At 52.6% G+C, this 20992-nt stretch overlaps 7 protein-coding genes across 7 annotated transcripts; 5 read left to right on the forward strand and 2 right to left on the reverse strand.

Moving 5' to 3' along the window:
- Positions 1-13: 13 nt before the first annotated feature.
- EV422DRAFT_403974 (Utp14 protein-domain-containing protein) lies at positions 14-3719 on the forward strand. Its single transcript, XM_053066971.1, has 4 exons — positions 14-1297; positions 1361-1474; positions 1539-3323; positions 3397-3719. The coding sequence occupies exons 1-4, from the start codon at positions 149-151 to the stop codon at positions 3631-3633; spliced, it is 3285 nt and encodes a 1094-aa protein (XP_052926874.1). The 5' UTR covers positions 14-148; the 3' UTR covers positions 3634-3719.
- Positions 3720-4590: 871 nt separating this feature from the next.
- On the forward strand, positions 4591-6806 carry EV422DRAFT_524517 (glycoside hydrolase superfamily). The gene is made up of 7 exons (XM_053069990.1): positions 4591-4870; positions 4943-5260; positions 5331-5605; positions 5672-5706; positions 5778-5819; positions 5893-6064; positions 6129-6806. Exons 1-7 carry the CDS (start codon positions 4765-4767, stop codon positions 6588-6590), a joined length of 1410 nt encoding a protein of 469 aa, XP_052926875.1. The 5' UTR covers positions 4591-4764; the 3' UTR covers positions 6591-6806.
- EV422DRAFT_403996 (uncharacterized protein) lies at positions 6706-8163 on the forward strand. Its single transcript, XM_053066972.1, has 9 exons — positions 6706-6804; positions 6872-7010; positions 7083-7111; positions 7188-7229; positions 7307-7383; positions 7465-7563; positions 7633-7653; positions 7714-7821; positions 7890-8163. Exons 2-9 carry the CDS (start codon positions 6925-6927, stop codon positions 7953-7955), a joined length of 528 nt encoding a protein of 175 aa, XP_052926876.1. The 5' UTR covers positions 6706-6804; positions 6872-6924; the 3' UTR covers positions 7956-8163.
- On the reverse strand, positions 8046-10797 carry EV422DRAFT_404117 (fumble-domain-containing protein). The gene is made up of 3 exons (XM_053066973.1): positions 8398-10797; positions 8144-8333; positions 8046-8054 (listed from the first exon to the last, which is right to left on the reverse strand). The coding sequence occupies exons 1-2, from the start codon at positions 10574-10576 to the stop codon at positions 8242-8244; spliced, it is 2271 nt and encodes a 756-aa protein (XP_052926877.1). The 5' UTR covers positions 10577-10797; the 3' UTR covers positions 8046-8054; positions 8144-8241.
- Position 10798: 1 nt separating this feature from the next.
- EV422DRAFT_404161 (armadillo-type protein) lies at positions 10799-15248 on the forward strand. The gene is made up of 5 exons (XM_053066974.1): positions 10799-13088; positions 13151-13300; positions 13380-14369; positions 14431-14741; positions 14822-15248. The coding sequence occupies exons 1-5, from the start codon at positions 11127-11129 to the stop codon at positions 15093-15095; spliced, it is 3687 nt and encodes a 1228-aa protein (XP_052926878.1). The 5' UTR covers positions 10799-11126; the 3' UTR covers positions 15096-15248.
- Positions 15249-15362: 114 nt separating this feature from the next.
- On the reverse strand, positions 15363-18641 carry EV422DRAFT_577623 (Nup93/Nic96-domain-containing protein). Its single transcript, XM_053073261.1, has 3 exons — positions 17815-18641; positions 17685-17750; positions 15363-17625 (listed from the first exon to the last, which is right to left on the reverse strand). Exons 1-3 carry the CDS (start codon positions 18356-18358, stop codon positions 15401-15403), a joined length of 2835 nt encoding a protein of 944 aa, XP_052926879.1. The 5' UTR covers positions 18359-18641; the 3' UTR covers positions 15363-15400.
- An 88-nt stretch (positions 18642-18729) lies between these two features.
- EV422DRAFT_613840 (uncharacterized protein) lies at positions 18730-20908 on the forward strand (the record flags this gene model as incomplete). The annotated part of the gene is made up of 3 exons (XM_053073919.1): positions 18730-19509; positions 19585-19845; positions 19905-20908. The coding sequence occupies exons 1-3, from the start codon at positions 19146-19148 to the stop codon at positions 20906-20908; spliced, it is 1629 nt and encodes a 542-aa protein (XP_052926880.1). The 5' UTR covers positions 18730-19145.
- Positions 20909-20992: the final 84 nt, after the last annotated feature.

Raw genomic sequence — 20992 nt, forward strand, 5'->3', positions numbered from 1 at the left:
CCCACAAGGCATTAGCAAAGCTGCAAACGACGACTGAAGTATTCGCAGTACTAGTCGCTGCTGGCGCAAAAACGAAGACGCTCTCTCACGGCTACCTGTAGCGTTCTTGTTGCCAGTCCATCAAGCGAATAACCTGAAGCTAGGCAGAATGGTCAACCGTGGTGGAAGACCGTCCGGAAAGAAAGACTCCGGGAACAAACCACCTGCCAAACGCCAGAAAGGCAACAATGGTGGTGTAGCGAAAGCGAATGAGAAGGGCAGTGTCTCTTACATTGGAAGCTCGAGTTCCCACGGCATGGCGGTTGGCAAGCTCAGTTCAAACCGGAAAGCGAAAGCGAAAACTCGGCACGACATTTACGAAGCGTCCGACGGCGAAGAGGACGAGAGGAGAATATTTGCCCGGCGGGGAGGGCATGATGTTTCGTTGGACGAGGTGGACAATTATGAATACCACGTAGACACGATCAACGAAGAGGATGATGAGGAAATCGAGGAGGACGAGGCTTTCGGAGACAGTGACGAGGAAAAGTATGGAGCTTACTTTGAGGACAAGGAAACGTTATCGAGCAAGAAATCAACATCGGTGGGCGTGGCAGACGGTGGAGTCACCATGGAGAGTGATGAGGACGAAGAAGAGGGAGAGGACGAGGACGACGATGCAGACTTTATGGATATTTCCGACATGCTCGGCGAATCTCACAAATCGAAACCGAAAGCGAAGACTGACAAAACCTTCTCTGATTTGCTACCGAGAAAGGACCTCGATTTCGACCAGACGATGGCTGACGAAATGGACGAAGAAGTTGGGACGGACGATGATGATGAGGATGATGACTCCGAAGAGGAAGACAATCCCGACCAGCTATCTTCTTATGTCCTGGCCCTCGATGGAAAGCAGAGGAAACGGAAACGGAGGCCAGAAAGGGCCGAAGCCTACGAAGAATCTGAATTCAACGTACCGGCCAAAGATAGCAGTAATGGTGATGACACGAGGCAGAAGATCAGGCTAGAAGATCTCATGAGTTCTTTGGACGACCGTACCGGGTTCGCTGCTCTCAAGAAGCAGCTTGACCAACTTGATAAGGCCAAGGGCAAAACGACGACTGTAGCAGCACCGTTACCAAAGGTGGTACAGGACCGTTATGACCGGACAGCGGCATATGACCGGACCAAGAAGGAAGTCACCAAGTGGCAAAATATTGTAAAGGTCAACCGGGAAGCCGATCATCTTGTTTTGCCCACAGATGAGGCGGCTCCCATGAACATTTCAAGCGGTGCTCTTGTCGGAAAGTTCCAGGTATAATTCGCGTCTCAAAGCCATCCACGACAAACATTTTCTAATAGTCTGAACTTTCCGCAGCCTGAAACGAATCTGGAGAATGAAATTCAGAAGCTTCTGAAAGAGTCGGCCCTATCCGAAAGGAATCAGGCTGAATTGGAGGAGCTGCAATTGAAAAAGATAACGAAAGAGGAGGTTAGTACGGGCCCGCTCATGTCATGTAGGCATACTTTTCGCTAAGACTCGCCTACCTATACAGCTTGCCGAGCGCCGAGCAGAACTCTCCAAGATGCGATCACTCCTCTTCTTCAAGGAACAGAAGATGAAGAAAGTCGCCAAAATCAAAAGCAAAGCCTACCGCAAACTGCACAAGAAGGAGAAGGCAAAAGAAGACCTGTCCATTGAAGAGCTTAAGCGATTGGACCCAGAGTTGGCTCGTCAAGAGATGGAAAAGCGAGAGTCGGCACGGGCTCAGGAGCGGATGTCGCTGAAGCACAAAAACACCGGCAAGTGGGCGAAACAGATGCTCAATCGCAAGGACGGAGACCCAGAATCCCATAGGGCCGTCATGGAGCAACTCAACAAGCATGAGGAGCTGAAGCGGAAGATTCAGGGTATCGAGTCTGGGGAATCGGAAGGGGAAGGCTCGGAAGCGGATGACAGCGGGGCTGAGGGGATGGACTTGGACGAAGATTCCGTCCGCAAGTCTGCTATCTCACAGCTGGACTCGTTAGAGGAGGAGATGGATGATGAGAATCACACGCCAACGCAGGGTGTCTTTGCGATGAAGTTCATGCAACGTGGGCTTGAGCGCCAGAAGAAGGAAGCTCGAGAAAGTCTCGCAAATACTCGCGACGGCCTTCGAGATGACTACCAGTCAAGTGACGAAGAAGCCGCAGCTGGAGGAGAAGCGAGGGAAGAAGTCGGCGGGCAAACAGTGGGTGGCAACGCCGGTCGTCGCACCTTCGATGCTAAAGCCGCCATCTCGCGGTCTACCAATGTCAAATCGGAGTCCGAGGACGAAGCAGATGGATACAGTGTCCAGGTTGCGAAGCCAATAAGCGTTGGGAAGTCGATTGTCCAGCAGGCGCCTCTGTTCCCCGTTGAGTCGTTTGAATTGGAGATGGCGAAGGACACCTCCTTCGTTGGAGACGCCAACAAGCGCGACGTATCTTCGCTGAAAGGCCCTGAAGTTCAAGCTCCACCTGAAACCAACGGAAAGTCCAAGGACCAGCCGGCGCCGTCGGCACCACCCGTTCCATCCGCACGGAAGCAACGGTATCACTCCAAGCAGGCCGAGGTAGCACCGGATGTAGAGGACGAAGAAGAAGTCGCACCGTCTAAAGCGTCCCGTAAGCGCGCGCAAACGGACGAGTTGCCAGAGGCCAATCCATGGCTCGCAGGAGCGGACAGCGTCAAATCCGTGAAGAAGAGCATTGCGAATGGGGGCACGCTACTGAGAGGTGGAAAGACGGAGGTGGCGATTGAGAAACTGTCTCAGCAGAACAAGGCTAGGAGGCGGGCTGAGCTGGACGCTGCGATTGGTGATGTCGAGCTGAATCTCGATGGTGTGAAGGCATTGGAAGGGGCACTACCAACATATGGGGATGAGGCTGAGGACGCCACGCCTGTGCAGCAACCCAAGCAAAAGTCAAATACGAAAGCAGAAGCCAAATCGGCGCCAACTCCTGCCCTTCCGGCATACGCCGAGTCCGACTCTGACAGCGATTTCGACACCGGCATGGTTCACACGAGGACAAAGAGCAAACTGGTTCAGTTCACCCAGCGCGATCTCATGCAGATGGCGTTTGCCAACGATGATGTCGCAGCAGATTTCGAGGATGAGAAGCAACGGACTATTGATGAAGACCAGCCGAAAGACGTGGATGTGACGCTGCCTGGATGGGGATCGTGGGGCGGTATCGGGTTGAAGACAAAGACTAAAGTCGTCAAAAAGGCAAAAGCTGGAGATGGTGTCAAGGCTGATAAACGACAGGATGCCAAATTGAAGCATGTCATTATCAACGAAAAGAGGCTGAAGAAGGTACGTTCTGTGCACAGCCATCATTGGGCATCTTGAGGTCTTTGGCTCATTCTGTGTCATAATTGTCATGTAGTCTGTCAAATACACCGTCCCACAAGTCCCCCATGGCTTCGACAGCCGGGAGCAATACGAACGCACCATCCGCGCGCCCATCGGCAAAGAATGGAACGCCGCGTCTGCCCACAGCTCTGCTATCAAGCCAAGGATCCAGCCAAAGCTCGGAACCGTTATTGCGCCATTGAAGTATGTTAGGTCTGGGAAAGGTACCGCTGCAAAGGGGAAAAGTGGTGGCAAGCCGTCTTTGAAGTAGAGCGCAGAGCAGAGAGGGTAGTTTTTGCATGTAGAATCCCTACCCGTAATTTTATTGACAGGCAAAGCATTTGTAAATACCTTATTGTCGTACCGCATAACTTAAAATATTCGGGGGTTTCTTTATCTACGGCTCTTCGTGAGAGCGCATTTGCAAATCTTGATCTCGCTACTCATTCCAGCACTACTCCCTTCAAGGGAACTGCTCGTTGGGATGCCTTGCGCAGGATGTCAACCGTTGCCGGACGGCCAAGGCAAGCACAAAGCGGGTTTGAGATGTGGGCGCTCTGATATTCATCCCATTCTCCCTCCATATCCCTGTAGGCATGCTGGCGCTTGCTGATGTTCCACATACCATCTTCATATTTCTCGGATGCGTCGCAATCGGATTGGGCGCCGTGATCTTGATCGTTAGCGTCTGTCTCAGGCGACGCAAGCAAACCGGACCTGCGACCGGATACGTCAAACTGCGATAATCAAAAAGCCGATCTCAAACAAACAGGCAGATATGCACACTGTATGTAGAAGCATAGGCATAGAAATAGATGCACTCATACGTCAACGCGGCTTGGACACCGAGACAGCATGGTTACGATGCCCATTATTCTATTCAAGAGCCAAAGCCAGGGAAAAGAACTTTCGTTCCGTTCACATCAGCTGCAAGCTTTACCTTCTGCCTAGATCTTCTACCTCATCGCAGCCTATAGGCTATTGGTCACCTTCGTCACAGCATCCGCCCCCGGCGCCCTTGGCGCAGCAGATTCATCATTCCTCACATTGGCCTGCTCCATCACTTTCCTCATGCCCTTCTTTTGTTCTTTTGCGCCCGCGTCCTGTCGGTGGGCGGAAGTGGGCATTTCCGATATTTCGACATCTTATGTCAGCATCGGGATTCTGTCAGTCTCGAGTCCTATCAGCGGCACTTCCACCTCCTTCGCCGATAGACTTAATCTTCTCTGACTCATCTTCCTTTTGGTTTCAGGTGAGATGGGCCCCATGCATGTCTTTAAAAAGAGTTGCGGTATGGGCACTCTGTTTGCAATGATCCAAAGCGAGGATCTCTTAATCGTTGGGAAACCGTCGTCAACACCGAAGGATATCTTTTCCTGGACAGCGGTGTGCCTGCCTGGAGATGGCTCTTCAAATTTTGATCTATGCGGCGTTCTTGTTATGTACCGCAGGCTTGCGAGCAGCACCGCTCGAACCAACGTCGGGATTACTATTCGGCGCATGGCTGGGTGAGTTCGCGAATATAGGCATGAATGTTGAGACGGACATGGAAAGAAAACTGAGCGTCCGAGCATTTGTAGATACTCACCCAAACCAAGACACCCCAGCCGCGTTCAACAAAAGGCTAGGGCTCAATGCGACTCTGTTCCAGATGGCATTAGAGATCCCAATCAACCCGTCCGAAGCTCTACCCACCCATCTCTTAGACGGTCTTGGTGGTAATCCCATTCTTTTACTCACGCTGTTCCCACGATTCAACTACACCTTCTCCGGAACCGGCAATGATGCTTTTTACCAGATTGAGAGAGGTACTGTCATATTAGAGGTGGCCAATCTGATCGCGGGATACGCCGCGAATGGACGGCGGGTCATGGTCCGTATAGCATCGGAGATGAATGGTGAGGCTCGGCGGAATGGTGGGGCATCCTCTTTCACAGCGGCCTCTCTGACCTGACAATGCCATATTAGGGAATTGGTACGCGCATGGACAAAGACCTCTGCGATACAAAGCGCTATGGCAGAAGATCGTGACGGCTGTGCGCACTCGAGTGGCATCAGTAACGACTTCCGCTGACTCCGTGGCGTTCTTGTGGTCGCCAAATACGGGCAATGGATATCCGTTCTATGGGGGTTCTTTCGCCCCGTTCACCAGCTCAAATGGACCATACAATCGAAGCACCAGCGTCAACGCAACCGAATTCGCCGCGTTGGACACCAATGGAGACGGTGTTCTGGACAATCAGGTAGGTTCCTACCGGCACCATCAAGTATAGTGCAATGTCCTAAGAGCACGTTACCCTCATTCAAAGGATGATCCATACGATCCCTATTGGCCAGGCTCCGAGTGAGTGCATACCTACCTCTGTGCGCGCTCTCTTTGACGGAAAGAACATTGATTTACTTCCATTTGTCCAGCTACGTCGATTGGGTTGGTGTTTCCCTATACTACTTCGGAACGTAAGCGCGTATGGGTATCTTCCCCCCTCGGACTTGATTTGAGGTGCTCCCAATGGCTAACTCGTTTGTCCAGCGTTTTCCCTTGGAATGCCAATGTCGTCCCGCCAAGTACATATATTCGCAACATTTTGGACGGCGTTCAAGGTGTAGAGACGTCCGCAGCCAACCGTACCATCTCAGAATTCGATTTCTACGACAAGTACGCATCGTCTCGAGGGTATAACAAGCCAATGATGATATCGGAGGTGAGTTCAGATACTTCGATTCCCTATCGCGTAATTACATATACAGAATCTAACTAGACGCTAGACCGCTTCCGCTTTTCATGTTTATTGGTACGGGTACCCGAACGTCACAATCGACCCGGGGCCGGGGGAGCTGGCGATAAAGCAAAGCATATGGCGGGAATACATTACCAACGAAACGTTCTTCGCTGCACACCCCCGCATCAAAGGCATTTGCCTCTTCGAGTGGGCCAAGAACGAAGAGCAGACGTTCCGGGACTACCGTATCACATGGAATTCCACGATTCTCAACGCGTTCAAAGCTGATTGGCTTCCCATGACGCAGACACGTTATCTTGCAAATGCCACTGCCGTTCCCGCGAAGAACGACACTTCAAAGGGTGGGTCAACGGGTGGTTCAACGGGGGGTGGCAGTGGGTCTCCGCCACGCGACACTTTCGTGTCCGGCAGCGTGCAGGTGTCTGGAGTCACAACTGCGATTAGCGCCGGGTTTATTCTATATGCAGCATTCCGGTACCTTGCATGATAGGCTAGACCTTGCTGTGACAGTTAGTTGATTTTTTTCCTTACATGAAATTGCGAATGTTAAGAGGGATGTCGTGGCTCCAGATCCCTTCACGCTCGTTCCCTGTTCTATGCCATGTGAGATCGATAACAAATTCCGCTGGATAGCAGCGTATGCTTCGCACTCAGAGACTATCTCCCGGCCGACGGCTATTGCCAGTATCTCTGTTGGCAATGTAGCAGACGGCGTCGGTACACGCGCTGTCAAATTATCCTGACTCCGCTCTGTGCGTCTCTGTGTAGGCTTCCCTCTTGCTCCGATTGATGCAGCTAAGTGGAATCACTTGGAATCAATCATGCCAAAGCGAGGAAAGAGTGGCCGGAAGGCAGCGTCAGCGGCTCCATCAGCGCCAACGGAAATCATTGTTCCCGAGGAAACCAGGTGGGTGTCTTGCGGTCGTTTGCTTGCCCTCCGTAAACGAGGCAAAAGTCGATAACTGTCTTTCAACCCCAGGCTCGCATGGATGAAGAAAATCAAGAAAGGTGAGCTGCACCCATTCCACTTCAAAAGTGAACTGTTGTGAGCTAATGCAGATGATTTGCCATGATATGCCTTCAGCTTTCGACACTTTTGATCAAGCAGAAAACCAGATGTGCGATGGTAAGGTGCTCGTAACCCTTGGATGTGAGGGGTTTTCGTTCAACAGCGCAAATTGCAAATCTCATTCTACCCTTCAGTACGAGAAGTCGGAACTATCATTCGATCGCTTGGCCTGTTTCCATCGGAGGAACAGCTCCGTGGATACATTGCGGAAGTAAGCATTCGAAATCCAACCTTGAGGCCAACTGTTCCCAGTTTCCATGTTGAAAGACGGCATTGAATCCACACTATACAGATGGAGGATGAGGAGAAAACGGGATACATCTCTTTCGAAAGGCTGCAGAAGGTTGCATTTCGGCTTTTGACGAACAATCCCATGAGGGACGATGAGGAGGTCAGTTACCACTTGAAGTTGAACGCTTTTACAATCACGAGACTGAAAAGCTACTCCAAAAATCTCCAGAAACTCTATCGAGCATTCCTAGTAGGTCCAGAAAGGATATAACATCGCCTCGCCCGATTACCATCCTTATGCAGTACGTAGGCACTTGACACGGACAATAAAGGTTACTTAACACCAGACGACCTTCGGGAATACATGATGTCGGAAGGGGAGCCTTTTACAAAAGATGAAATGGACGAAATGTTGATGGTATGTGCTGATTCGGGGGCTCTACTGTCAGAACATCATTCCAAGCTGAGTTTGGTCCCCTCAATCAGGCATGCACGGATCCGACCGACGGGAAGATATGGTTCGAAGATTATGTGACAGTTCTGGCACAATGACGTATACATTCGAGCGAAGGTCAGATGGGGAAATGAAGTATATTTAGCCTGATATCAAGTTGTTGCGTACTGCGAAATGAATGACTTGAATGAGAAAAACTAAAGTGTGGAGAGTAAACGAAGGAGTTACGACAGATCTGCTGTTGGAGTCCGAGTACGCCAGTGGGGAGTTCAAACCCGAGTCTCACGCTGTATAGGTAGTCATCGCAGATACGGCCGCCGGAAAGTAGATACCACAGAAACAAACTACACTACAGTACGAATGAAATGGCCTTGGCCATTTGGCTTATTGGGCTGCCGAGGCTGCGGGCTCGTATATCACAATGCCATCGTACATTTCAGCGTTCAGTTGCATGGCCACTTGGGGGTTCTTGAAGACTGTAACGAGGAGGGTGGATCAGCTCCAAGTATGTCTACTAAGCGATTGTCTCTGAAGACCTACCACCAATCTTTAAGGTGTCCACTTTGAGCTGGGCAAAGAAATTCGTATGAATCGCTCTGCCCATCCCTTCAATGACCAGGAAGTCGACGCCTTGACATGATGCAGCCAGTTCTTCACCGACCCTGCGGAGGTTCAAACACGGACCGCTCATTCCGGTCTCTACCACACCCAAGCGCTTTTCAGTCCACGCGGATTGGAGGGTAGGGTCCGACAGATTGGTCAGCAACAGTCGCAGTTCTTCTGCGGTAATGTCGTTCACGGAAGGAGAGGTGTTTGCGGCAAGTATCACTTGCGTGCCTTTGCTGAGGAGGAATCTTGCAAACGGCAGGATTCCGAGGACGATGTCGGCTCCGCTGTTGTCCACAAAAATCAGGGCCTTGCGGTAAGGTGCCTGAGACTGATCCAGCAAGCGCGCCTTCAGTTGCGGGGTTCCGTCGAACTTGGACGGCCTGCCCACTTTTTCCTTCGCGGTCTCAAAGTCCAGTACTCCTTGTCGAAGGAGCTCCTGAACAGCAGTGGATCCCCAGTCATACATGTTCCCGGCCAACACGTTCGAGATCAACGTCTCGAATCTCTGACCTTCCTCGAGGGCGTCCACACGTTTGAGTAGGGCAGGCAGGCCAGCTACGGCGGCCTCGTTCTCGTTTTGCTTTACGGCGGAAAAAATGTCGGTAAATCCCATTTCCCGCAAACATTGCTCCCGAAGGTCAAGCAATGACCGCACGGAGAGCACCCCGTATGCCGTGGGTTCTTTGCGCAATCGCCGGAGGTGTTCCCTATACATCGACTCGAAGCTTGACGCACGGTCGGCTGAATCCGCGGATGCAATTGCTTCATTCTCACCGTCGGGATCGGCTCTGTATTGCAATGCCATCGACGTAAGGGAAGCCAAGTTTCTGTCGAGAAGGTCTATCCAGTATTGCTGGAGCGTCACCGATTTCGAAAGATCGGTGGTGTCGGGATTGTAAACGGCAGGGTTTCGCAGAAGGGGGAATTGAGTGAGGTTGATTGGGAACTGATCTAAGGTCCCAACGGCGCTCAATGCTGTTCCCGAGATTCTCTCAACGCGCGTAAAATTCTCTGTGAATGACTTTGGTCGGTCCCGTTGAGGATAGTGCCTGAAGAAGGCGCCCATCGCACCGAGGTAGCCTTCGTGTCTCAGGAACAGCGCCATGATTTTGCCTTTCGACCAGAAGTTGATAGCATAGCTCAGGGTGTTCATGGTGATGGGATGGCCTCGAATGAAGAACCCGCTAAAGTAGATTCTTTGTATTCCGTGTGCTTGGGCGTTAAGGTAAGCGATTTGTCCAATGTTGTTGCTCACAAGGTAGAGCAAGGACCGAGAGATATCCTCTTGGCGGAACTTGTCTTTACGTTCAGCCGCAGGGGTCTTAAAAACCTTTCCAAATGACGACGCAATTGCCGAACCCTTAAGCCCAATCTTGGGGTAGTCGCCCCCGTAAATATCTCCGACCAACATATCCACGTTCTTGTTGTCTCCAGACTTGGAGAGTTCGAGCATCTCGTCGTAATCCGTGGCATCCGTCAACAGCGACAGAAGACCCCACAGAGTCCCCCCTCCCAAAGCCGATCCGCTAATTCTCTCATAGGTGGATTCGCTGGTGACTTTGAGAATACTGACTCCTGAGCCAATGTTCACCAACATGTAGGGAAATAGCTCAGGCGGTGTGGATTCGTATTGTAGCGGTTCCGGGCGACGTTCATCGTACGTGAAAACTTCTGAGGAGATTTGCCGGACCAAGAAGTTGAGTCCGGATATAAGGCACTCCATCTCATCCTCTCGTTCCATCTCAACGCCGAGCTTTTCGCGGAAGAGGTCATAGAACTTGTGCGCACCACCTCCCGTCGCTTTGATGACTCGTTTCTCCAATGGGATTTGGCCATGATAAGCATCATAGAGGACATTGTAGATGAAATCAACGCATTGATCGATGTGTTGCGTTTCGAACTTGACAAAGTTCATCCGCCCTCCGGGTTTCCCCGGTGTACGCGAGAAGTACACCACTTTCGCCAAACTTCCCCCGATATCGACTGCTATCTGAGCGACATCCTCCATCTGGTGAGGGAACAGAATGTCCTTCGTCTCTTGCTTTCCCCCTCGGTCCTCGCTGATGGCTACATCTCTGAAGTTCAGATTGTTTCGGTTTGAACTGGTCATCCTTGTCGACTGTGGGAGGAGAAGCGCTATGCCACCGGTCCGTCACAAATCCTGCTCGGTCTTTGTCGAGCTAGAGTCGAAATGGGCCAGTCCTTCTCCTATGTAGGCGCTGATGGGAGTTGTCCGCTCTTCGTCTTGCGGTGGTTCGAACGTCAAGAGTCCCAGTTGACAGCCAAATATTGCAGCGCCGAGTGCAGCGGGGACGTGTTGTGAGCACATCCTCGAAATCCTCGAAAGCCAGTTTCGCTTCCCGAGCTCACGTGTTGCGATCGTTGGCCACTGTTGCAGACTGTTGTGACATCGGCCTACCAGCTCCCACCAGGCTGCCAGCGTTCTGAAGTGTCGCGGCAACAGCAGAAGCAACAGCAACACTGCGTAGAGCTAGATAGTGGCCAGGGCTTATACAGTAGGCGTGGGACAACCACTATAGAAACCGGGGTCCCCATCTCACGCGTGGGCTTTGTAAGGACCGTTTGCGCAGGGGGAGAAGACGTCCGCCCACGGTCCCAGGCCGCTTCTTATTGTCAGCGGGCTCTGCCGTACGGTGGATATGCTGGCCGACGCCACTGTCGGGGTTCCTGTTCGCCCGGCAACGGCAGAAGATAATATGGACGATGACTGCCCAGAGCAATTCCGTTCCTTTTTCCCAGAAACAGACGAGGTCAAACAGTCGTTGGCGCAACTGGTTGGCATATTGGAGCAGTTGAACAGGGACATAGAGGCTTTATCGACGCAGAGCGATGACTGGAAACCACACATACCGGATATCACCAATGAGGATCAGCTGAAGTTTAACAAAGTGCAACTGATCTGTGGGAAGTACCAAGAGCAACCACACCTCCTTGATCCGCATCTTGAGGATCTGGTGCAGCCTCTGATGGAGAACCTCAGCGTCATTTTGTCATCTGTCCATGATTTTGATTCGGCAAAACGCAAAGATCTCGCGGTGCAAATCAAACCGGTGCTAGCCCCGTTCTTGTCCTTCATGTACTGTTTGACGAAAGTTCGCGGATACAAAACTGTCGTCAAGCTCTTCTCGCACAAGGTCGTGGACTTGGAGCCGGTGGCATTCTATCTGGAGGTTATGATGGAGCACGAGGACGCCTCTTTTTGGGAAGGACGTTATGTGCTTCTGTTGTGGTTATCTTTGCTGAGCATGGTCCCATTTGATCTGCGAACTATCGACAGCGGTTCAGGAGGCGGAGGCTTACAACTTGTGGAACGGATTCTGAACATTGCGAAGCACTATCTTTATGCGGTGGGAAAGGAATACGAAGGAGCAGCTCTCCTTATGATGAGGATCATCACGAGAAAGGACACCGCCCCGGAGCATCTGACGAAGTTTGTTCTTTGGGCAACGGAACAGATTCAAGGAAGTGAAAATGTGTTCAATTTTCGAGGCCTTCTCCTCGCTTTGTGTGCAATCTTCGAGGGCGGAAGGAGAGAGCTCCTGCTACCCGCTGTGGACGCTGTGCTTCCCTGCTGTGCTCTTATAGACGACCCGTTTGTTCAAAACAATGCCCTCCTGCGAAAACTTCTCATGAAACTCACTCAGCGTGTGGGCCTTGCCCTTATGCGACCACGCACGGCAAAGTGGCGATACGACAGGGGTAGTCGATCTCTAGAGGTCAACCTCGCACAAATTGGCTCGGAGAGTAAGAACGGCGTCGAAAGCTGTGACACACCTGACGATGACGACGACGATGATTTTGTGCCCGAGTCGATGGAGACGATCGTTGGGATTCTCCTGAATGGCCTGCGTGATAAGGATACCATCGTGCGATGGTCAGCAGCCAAGGGAGTAGGCAGGATCATGGAGCGGCTTCCAAAAGATCTTGGACAGGACATTGCAGCTTCGGTGATTGCGCTGCTCTCCGAAGATATTCTGCCTGGATACGACGGCAGCACGTATGATCTCTCCCAAGTGTCGGACTCAACTTGGCATGGGAGCTGCTTAGCGCTAGCCGAACTATCGAGACGCGGCTTGCTGTTGCCAGACAAATTGGAGGAAGTCGTTCCGTGGCTGTTGCTCGCTTTGAAGTTCGATCTGCGACGCGGCACTCACTCGGTTGGAGCTCATGTCCGAGACGCAGCATGCTACGTGTGCTGGTCTTTTGCACGCGCGTACGCTCCAGGAGTCATCAAGCCATTCGTGCATAAGCTGGCAGAGGCACTGGTCGTCGTTAGCTTGTGCGATCGTGAGATCAATATTCGGCGCGCCGCTTCCGCCGCCTTTCAAGAGAACGTTGGGAGACAGGGTTTGTTTCCCCACGGCATCGCGATCGTCACAGCTGCCGATTATTTCGCCGTAGGCAATAGGTCAAATGCTTTCTTACACCTAGCCGTCGAGATTGCGAAGTTTCCCGAGTACTTCAAATCCATCAGTGCCCATATTGCAAACGTCAGTCTAAGGCATTGGGACAAGCCCATGCGGGAGTTGGCCGCAGAGGCGTTGGCTAGATTGGTCCCTATCAATCCCCGGTACATCCAATCTGAGGTTTTGCCGAGTCTGGTAAGCATTCAACTGAGTTCTCGAAACTTGTTTGCGCCTGCAATACTGAGTGGTGAATGCAGGTTGCCCACATTGCTTCGCCGGAATTGGATGTCCGCCATGGGTCCTTGCTGGCTGTTGGACAGATCTGCCTGGCTCAGTATAAGTGCGTCCCTGTGGCCGATGGGAGTCCTGGATGGTGGAACACGGAAGGGTGCGAAGCTATGACCAAGGTGAGCTTCATAATTTCATTCAAGTAGGTTGGAAGTGATACAGATTGGTGGATCATATCTAAACATTCCACCCGTTCAGAGCATCGCGGACTGTTTGTCTTCATATCCATCGCAGTATCTTGATGGCTTCGGCAGTGAGCAAACTCGAATGGGATGCTGCCAGCTCATTGGTTGCTTGGCAGAGGCTGAGTGGCCGCCAATAGTGCAGAAGTCGCCGGCCCTGATCGACTCCTGCTGGCGGATTGTGACTGGCTCGCTAGAGCAGCGCGTACAACCCGGTCAACTAGCGGCCGCTCGCGCTGTCAGCGAACTGAATCGCTGTGCATCCATGGACGTCGCTACTCTCGACGCCTACTTGGCGGGCATCAGCCCGCTTGGCAACAAGTTCCGCCGGCAAGGTTATTCTCTTGCGCTTGGTGAACTGACTGGCTTCGTTCTGCGCACTCACGTGGCACGGATTGTGGATGCCCTACTGGAAGCATCGAATATTCAGCCAGAGAAAACACATGATGATGCGGAATCAAAGCGCAACGCTATCCAAGCGCTAACTAGTATCTGCGTGAATCTTGGTTCGGAGCTACCGACCGTCATCTCGCACGCAAAGTATCAAGAGATCCTGCGAGGTTTGATCAATGGAATGCATGACTACAGCACCGATTCCCGCGGAGATGTTGGGTCTTGGGTCCGCCAGGCATGTATCCTGGCGTTTCAGCAGATGGTGCCTTTGGCGGTCCAGTACCCAACAGCAATATCAGACGGACGTGCCTACATCTCACCAGAAATGGGCCACCAAATAATGGGCGAAATCTGCCAACAAAGCGTGGAGAAGATTGATCGCATGCGGGAATGTGCAGGGAATGCTCTGCTGTACTTGTTGTGGAAGGTACCATCCTTCGACTTTACGGGGCGGGACGAGTTGAGGAGTTACATACCGGAGGAGACGACTGTGAGTTGGAGCACGGGAGCAGAAGTGTATCCCATTATGACGAATGCGTTGCGAGCCGCCACGTTTCGGGTGCGGATTTTGAGTGGACTTGTGCTCAGCATTGGCGGTCTGTCGGAGAGCCTGGTAAGTTTGGCGGCCTGATTGAGAGAACGAGACTCGTGGTACTGAGTTCTTGCCATCGCAGGTCCGCCATTCCGGCAGCAGCTTCGTATCGTTCGCAGCGTCTCTCTCTGAGCAAGCGATCGATACGTCAGGCACAGGCCCAGAAATGACGATCCCCGATCTGTTCTCCGCCCTTTTGCAAGTGTTCAAGACCTACCATCGGCAAGATCGGGTCTCCATCAGCATCCTGGAAACAATCGACCTACTCTTTGGATGCGGTGCCTTCGCGCGATACACCTCAGGTGAAGCATATTTCAAGGAACTGTTGGCACTCACAAAGAAAGAAGTGTTCAAGAGCCGAGATGTGAAGAAGCTGCTGGCTGGTATCAAAGTGTAAGAGGCTTGATGCTATCTCCTTTGCAGATGAGTCGAAGCCTACTAACCGCATACCTTTTGTTCTTCAAATCCAACAGGCTCTGCGGTTTCGCGTCTCTGCGTGGAATTGAGGGCCCGCTCATGCCCGAAATCAAAACAACCGCGCTGAGTCAGCTCATCCTCTACCTGGTTCATCCGTTCCCAAAGATTCGAAGTGCGGTAGCTGAGCAGCTGTACCTTACCATATCGGCGGAGGAACCTGTGGACTTCGTCGAGGGCGAGGAGCTTCCCGACGAGATGGAGGACACCGAGGATGCGGAACGGGGTAGACGGGCTGACGCTGAGGATATTTTGCTGAGCACGGATTGGTAATGTGTTGTCTGAAAGAAGTTTTCACGCGACACCCGTACAAACAACTCTCTTGCATCTTCTTAGGGATCAACCGGTTGCGCAACTGAAGAGCGTTCGAGAGAAGCTGAAGGAGCTGTTGCTGCCGTCGGCCGCTCAATAGACTTCAGGCAACATTGCGCTGAGAGGGACGGCGAAGTAGGGAGAGTTGTGATTTGCAGAGAGCGCGGCGTGTTTACGTATATTTTTCGTAAAAGAACAGATAGATTAATTACATGATTGGGAATCAACAGCCCACGAGTAAACAATGATGCACCCCACAGCTTCATTCAGCACATCAACACCAACATCTTGTTCATGGCCGTCAGCGTGTCCCCCGGTATCCTATACTGCAGTGACCCGGCAAACAAGGTCAGAGCTTTTGCCAGATCCTTCAGCTCGGTCAACTGCCGATCGCGGTGGGACGCCTCATGATTCCCGACGCGCTGCCTCGTTACGCTCTGATACGACTCAAACACGAGTGTGCTCGCAGCGACTAGCACATCCGGCATGACTTTCGTCACCAGGTCGTTGAGATGCTTGAACTGATTGGCACATTGCTGGATCTCCTGCATGTCCGTACGCGTAGGGACGAGACTAGTATTGAGGAGATGTGGAAGGGCCTCGTTGGCGGTGGCACCGCGCGTGCATGCGCGCATGAATCGCGTGAGAGCCAGCAGGAGCTCGCAGGTTTGCCGGGCGTCTGGATCGATCTTGTTCGCCATGAACGGGTGTGCTTGGTAGTACTGCAGAACCTGTTGGGCGAGTTCGGCGGGGTCACTTTCTTTCGGGAACACGTCGGCTCGTCCGCTTTGGTGGAGGCTAGCATCTTGCGATCCTGAGGCCCGAGCGTCGTCGCGGTAGCGTTGTTCGAGCAGTCTGTCGCTGAGTTGGCGGTTGAGGAGATCGACCACGCGGCCGTGTTCACCTGCCAGGTTCAGAAGAAGGATGGCTTCCTGATACCGTCCTTCCCGTTCGGCAGAATCAGCGGCGGGGATGGTGACAAAATTACGGAAATCTTCCGTGCTGTAAATGTGGACGAGGTTCTGGTATCGCTCGGCTTCTCCGGGGGTTCGGGTTCCATTTGGATGAGTTTCTCCGACCAATGCCTCGAACTCCCCGGATGTCAGCACGATGTCCCTGATCAGCTTGTGAGCGTAGCTGGTGTATTTTCGGCCGCTGCTTTGGGAGATGCTGCTGTCTCCACCACCGGCCAAACGCTTAGCATCCTCCTGAGATAGAGGTAAACCGAGGAAGCCGAGCCACAGGACGAACTGCAAAGCCCCGAGTGGATTGCCGGGAGCAAGATTGTGAACGCACTGGTTTACAATATGCGGCAGGTTGAAGAGCCTCAACTGGTATGCTCCCCCAGGCCGCTGCAGCGTGTCTCCGGGAATGAGGAACTTCCCGCCGTAAACGTCAGTCGGGTTTGGTGGAACGCGAAGGACCCCATAGTGCGCCATAGTCAGTGCGAAGAAGATGGCATCGACTGAGAAGCCATCATGCCCAATCATTTCGGCAACGACATACTCGAACTCGCCGACGAGCATGAGGACCTGGATCCATGACGTAATATTCTTATAGTGGCCCGACCCACTCTTTGTCAGCTGGAGGGCCACGTCGCGAAGCGTGTAGTGGTCCTGCGTTGGATCAGACTCTAAAGCCCGTTCTTGGCTGAGCCCGAGCAGTAGCCAGACGTAGTCTTCCGTTGACTCTAGTGCGCGCAGCTGGCTGACACTCTTGTTCTGCATGTCGCAGCGACCCAAGAGTTTATACAAGACCATTTTGTATGGATCCACTTGTGCGACGGCGGCCTTATCCCTCATCTTGCTGTTCCACTCCTTGAGTAACCGGTTTCGCATATCAGGGCTGAGACGTCTTGAGGGATCACGCATCCACGCTTTGAAGTATACTGGGAAGTCGGGTGACGCCGATTGCAAGAACGCAGTGTTGCGCTCGATAAAGTCATTCGCGTCTCTCACTAGCCCGCAACGAACAAGGGTATAGATGTGGGCCCAGAAAGGATGTCCTTCCACGATTTGCAGTGGTGCTGCCCAGTGCGTGCTATTTCCCAAAAGGCGCTGTCGCAAGAATGCACGCACTTCATCGTGAATCGTCGGGGTTCCGCCAAGGGGCACCCGCTCTTTTCGGAGCAGACCCTTGAGGAATCCCAGATACTCGTCTTCCAAAAATGTGCGCGAGCCCTGTGCCAGTTGCTGCCGGAATGCAATCGCTTCCTGGCTATCTGATGTGTCGTTGTAGAGCTTTGCGAATTGTCGTGCTTTCAACATTGGCCTTTTGGGATCTCGCACGTGCCTAGGATCTTGCCCCAGCATGCGGTACAACAAACCCCAGAACTTGACGCCCTGGACTTGAAGGGGCTCGTTTGTGCATACACGTCGAGCTGCATCCCAGAATGCGATAATAGACTCCATATCTTGTCCCTTCCGGCGCTTCTCGTTCAGATCCTTCAGCGCATTTGCGTACGCTGCAAACCGCGGGTTATTCATGTAATCTGCAAGGTTCAGGTTGATTAGAGATGGCAGGCGCGCGAGGACTCTTGATCGAACTCACTCTTTAGCGCATTTCCAAGACTAGCCGCTGAAGGCATGCTTTGTCCACTAAGTCTGTCCCGGTTCGCTAGGAGGAGAAAAAGTGAGTAAAGAGACTGACATGATCTGAAAGTGCCTAGTTTAAGACTCACGTTGCGATGATCGGAATGCACCTGATTGATCTTTATTTGCCCACGACGTGTGATGCTGTCCCAATTCTTGAAAGACCTTCTTCCTAACGCGCTCCCAGTCTCGATATAATAAACGCTCAAATGAATCCTCGAAGGCTTTTCCTGTCCCTCGCTTCGTATCCAATATGGCTCCCGTGACAATGTTCTGATACTCGTTCTTCAAGTATCCTTCGATATCAGTATCACCGACAGCGGTCAAAGGTTCGAGCGATTGAGTGAGGTCAATCTGGTCCAGGGTCTGACGGACTTTCTCGTGGTCGAATCCTTTGTTGGCGAGAAGATAGATCGCACGAGTATCGAGTCCAACCGCTTGAGCACCCCCAGCTCCGCTTGCTGCTCCCATTTCCGCCACTCGCGTGGTTCGTTTGAATAGGCGTTTTGAGTCAGCATCAATCTGGTCGAGCGTTCGCTCTAGCTGAGGAACGTCGGTACGAACAACGTGATTGGTGAGCTGCCGAGACTGCTCGTAGAGCAGGGGTAGCCCTGACGTAGCTCCTCCGTTCATTTTCGGGCTTTTTGAGGTCGAAACGTCGACCTTGATCTATTGGCGATCGTGGCTGCTCCTCAGAGAATGTGGCCCGACCGAAAGAAGGCGGTAGAAGCTAGCTATTCAGCGTAAGCCCACTCCTCGATAGAGAATTGATACGGGAGGGTAGCACGGATTTCTAGCCTGAGGGGTATTGAGCTCTGCTGTTGGAAACCAGTTGGTTTTCGAGATCTCCATTTCCCAGGGTCCGCTGCATGCACTGAATGAGAGGTTCGTTGGCCTCACTGAATCTGCAGAAGAGCCCGCCTACCGTGTTCTCCTGTTCCGCTCACCGGCAAACGCACGAGCAGCGTGTTCTCACGTTCTCGTTCAACCTGCTGCGCGTTCGTCTATCCACAGGACGAGATAGTGGCAAGGGCAGAAAGGTACGTACTCAAAGGGGGGGTCTTCGAAGAGCAACCGCAACTCCAGGGAAGTTCAGGAGTCCATGGGGGGGGGCCAGGCCCCGGGAGTATGTCCGTCTCAGAAGGTGAAGAGGACATCGTGAGATCGCCGATTTGCCGGAACGCGGAGAGGCGGAGGCGGCGTATTTCTCAGAGGCGAAAGGCTTGGAATTCAGGACAGTTTTCGCAACTTCCGCTGTGCGAGCGGCCGTCGTTCCCTCAGTCAATTCACAACTGAGAGAAAGGCCAGAGTTCCCGTTCTCTCTCCCCCTAACTTCAACTTCATCAAAGCGTCTTTGTCGTCGGCTTCCCAGCGCTCCCAAGGAAACCACTTCAAGTTTTCGTTGACTTTACTCGTTGCAATGGCGACACCTTCAGCTCCAGTTGCAACCGAAATTCCGCAAAAGCGGGTGGCGGTCGTAGGCTCGGGCTTGGCAGGCCTGAGCGTCGCATATCTGCTAGCCTCCAACGGCTTCGTCGTGCATATCTACGAGAAGGGCCCTAGGCTGGGTCTCGCCGCCGCGAGCATAATTGTGCGAGTCCCCGCTGAAAACGCTGGTCAGGACAGGAATGGACACATTGGCGAAGAAGACCTTATAATGGACGTTCCCATGCGGTCGTTTTTCCCAGAACACTACTCATACCTCACTGCATTATACAAGCACCTTCATATTCCATATCACACATCCGATAACAGCATATCGTTCTCTGAATACCGCTCCGCCGGTACAGGCGCCACTCCAGGGTTTTCCTTTTCGTGCTTCAAGCCATCTTTCCTCTCTGGCTCTATCTCATACCCAGACCTCTTTGGCGTCGACGGAAGGTCGCCATGGCGGGCTCTAAAAACGGTCGCCGGCTACTTGAAGTTTTTGGCGATTGTTCAATATTTGTCACTCACGGGCAAGATAAGATCAGAGCTGGAAGGACTTACGTTGGACGACTTTTGGGTGCGGTATGGCATATCAAGAGAGTACGTTGAGGGCGCCTTCATACCGCTGTTCTGTGGTGTGTGTACTTGCGAGAGCGACACTCTGGGACAGTTTCCCGCCGTCACCATACTAGGTGAGCTCAACCCTTACGTGCGGAAGTCTCGAAGCGCTGCTAACACACATTCGAATCAGAGTATGTTTCCCGAGCCATGCCGTTCGGTCGCATGTCGTTCGTGACACCTGGAGTAGAGTCCGTGTGTGAGGCGCTGACCCAGCCTGTACAACAAGTCTATCTGCGAACGGCGGTAGCCGGCATCTATCAGTCTTCGAGTTCACCGTCTTTGGAGAAGCAGAATCGTTTCCCCACGCCACCACCAGATGATACTCTGACAACTACAGGCACAGGGAAGGTGACCGTGGAGACGACAGAGGGGATACGGCGGCGATATGACCATGTCGTGTTTGCAACACAAGCAAACCAGGCTGCACGTATCCTAAAGGGTACCGCCGGTGTACCTCTTGACGGTGATGCGAAGATCACCGCAGATCAAATTCGATTGCTGGAACGCTTCCAGTACGCGAAAAGCATCGTGACATGCCATACTGACGCATCGCTCATGCCGCAGAACGAGTCAATGTGGCGATGCATGAACTTCTTCACCCACACGGGCATTGATGACGCCACATCAACGGACGCGGATAGTACATCCACCGACAACAGCGCAGACTTCCAATTCCCCTACGCAACCCACAAAACCCCAACCTGCACCCACTACTTCAACATGTCCCACAACACCCGGAAGCCCATCAAAGGCACTGACTATTTCCAAACCACCAACCCCTACCGCATGCCCGCGCCCGACAAGACGATCGCCACAACATGGTTCGAGCGCGCGGTGGTCACCCTCGATTCCGCGAAAGCCGTCGACGACCTCTCGGCGTTGCAAGGGCTTGGAAGGCGGTGGTTTGTAGGCAGTTGGGCGTGGGAGGGGATTCCACTTTTGGAAGGGTGCGTGGCGAGCGCGGTGGAGGTTGCAAAGGGGATTGCTGAGCAGGAAGGCGTGGACGGGTTTTATGTGCCGTGGAATGTGCCGGCGGACTCGGTAGGGAAACAGGGACTGTTTTCGGGATATTGGATTCTTTGGACGTTACTGGCGGTGGCGTGTGCGGCGTACTTGGCATCGGTGATAATATAGAATCGCAATGATTTTATAGGACAGCCCACGGACGCCTTGATATGTAGAAGTAGTGTATCATACATAGAATTGCTATTGCCAAAT

The sequence above is a fragment of the Fimicolochytrium jonesii genome (assembly GCF_025526975.1).
Source record: "Fimicolochytrium jonesii strain JEL569 chromosome Unknown EV422scaffold_7, whole genome shotgun sequence".
NCBI lineage: Eukaryota > Fungi > Chytridiomycota > Chytridiomycetes > Spizellomycetales > Powellomycetaceae > Fimicolochytrium > Fimicolochytrium jonesii.

Bases quoted from the DNA above. Each gene is read 5' to 3' on its own strand.
- EV422DRAFT_403974 (XM_053066971.1), top strand. From the start codon at position 149: ATGGTCAACCGTGGTGGAAGACCGTCCGGAAAGAAAGACTCCGGGAAC. The intron at 1,475-1,538 runs GTTAGTACGGGC...CTACCTATACAG, and splicing joins AAAAGATAACGAAAGAGGAG to CTTGCCGAGCGCCGAGCAGA. The intron at 3,324-3,396 runs GTACGTTCTGTG...ATTGTCATGTAG, and splicing joins ACGAAAAGAGGCTGAAGAAG to TCTGTCAAATACACCGTCCC.
- EV422DRAFT_524517 (XM_053069990.1), top strand. From the start codon at position 4,765: ATGGCTCTTCAAATTTTGATCTATGCGGCGTTCTTGTTATGTACCGCA. The intron at 5,707-5,777 runs GTGAGTGCATAC...CCATTTGTCCAG, and splicing joins CCCTATTGGCCAGGCTCCGA to CTACGTCGATTGGGTTGGTG. The intron at 6,065-6,128 runs GTGAGTTCAGAT...ACTAGACGCTAG, and splicing joins AGCCAATGATGATATCGGAG to ACCGCTTCCGCTTTTCATGT.
- EV422DRAFT_403996 (XM_053066972.1), top strand. From the start codon at position 6,925: ATGCCAAAGCGAGGAAAGAGTGGCCGGAAGGCAGCGTCAGCGGCTCCA. The intron at 7,011-7,082 runs GTGGGTGTCTTG...TTTCAACCCCAG, and splicing joins ATTGTTCCCGAGGAAACCAG to GCTCGCATGGATGAAGAAAA. The intron at 7,230-7,306 runs GTAAGGTGCTCG...TCTACCCTTCAG, and splicing joins AGAAAACCAGATGTGCGATG to TACGAGAAGTCGGAACTATC.
- EV422DRAFT_404117 (XM_053066973.1), bottom strand. From the start codon at position 10,576: ATGACCAGTTCAAACCGAAACAATCTGAACTTCAGAGATGTAGCCATC. The intron at 8,334-8,397 runs GTAGGTCTTCAG...TCCTCGTTACAG, and splicing joins GGACACCTTAAAGATTGGTG to TCTTCAAGAACCCCCAAGTG.
- EV422DRAFT_404161 (XM_053066974.1), top strand. From the start codon at position 11,127: ATGCTGGCCGACGCCACTGTCGGGGTTCCTGTTCGCCCGGCAACGGCA. The intron at 13,301-13,379 runs GTGAGCTTCATA...CCACCCGTTCAG, and splicing joins GGTGCGAAGCTATGACCAAG to AGCATCGCGGACTGTTTGTC. The intron at 14,370-14,430 runs GTAAGTTTGGCG...TTGCCATCGCAG, and splicing joins GCGGTCTGTCGGAGAGCCTG to GTCCGCCATTCCGGCAGCAG.
- EV422DRAFT_577623 (XM_053073261.1), bottom strand. From the start codon at position 18,358: ATGAACGGAGGAGCTACGTCAGGGCTACCCCTGCTCTACGAGCAGTCT. The intron at 17,751-17,814 runs GTGAGTCTTAAA...TTCTCCTCCTAG, and splicing joins TGCATTCCGATCATCGCAAC to CGAACCGGGACAGACTTAGT. The intron at 17,626-17,684 runs GTGAGTTCGATC...TGAACCTTGCAG, and splicing joins TCTTGGAAATGCGCTAAAGA to ATTACATGAATAACCCGCGG.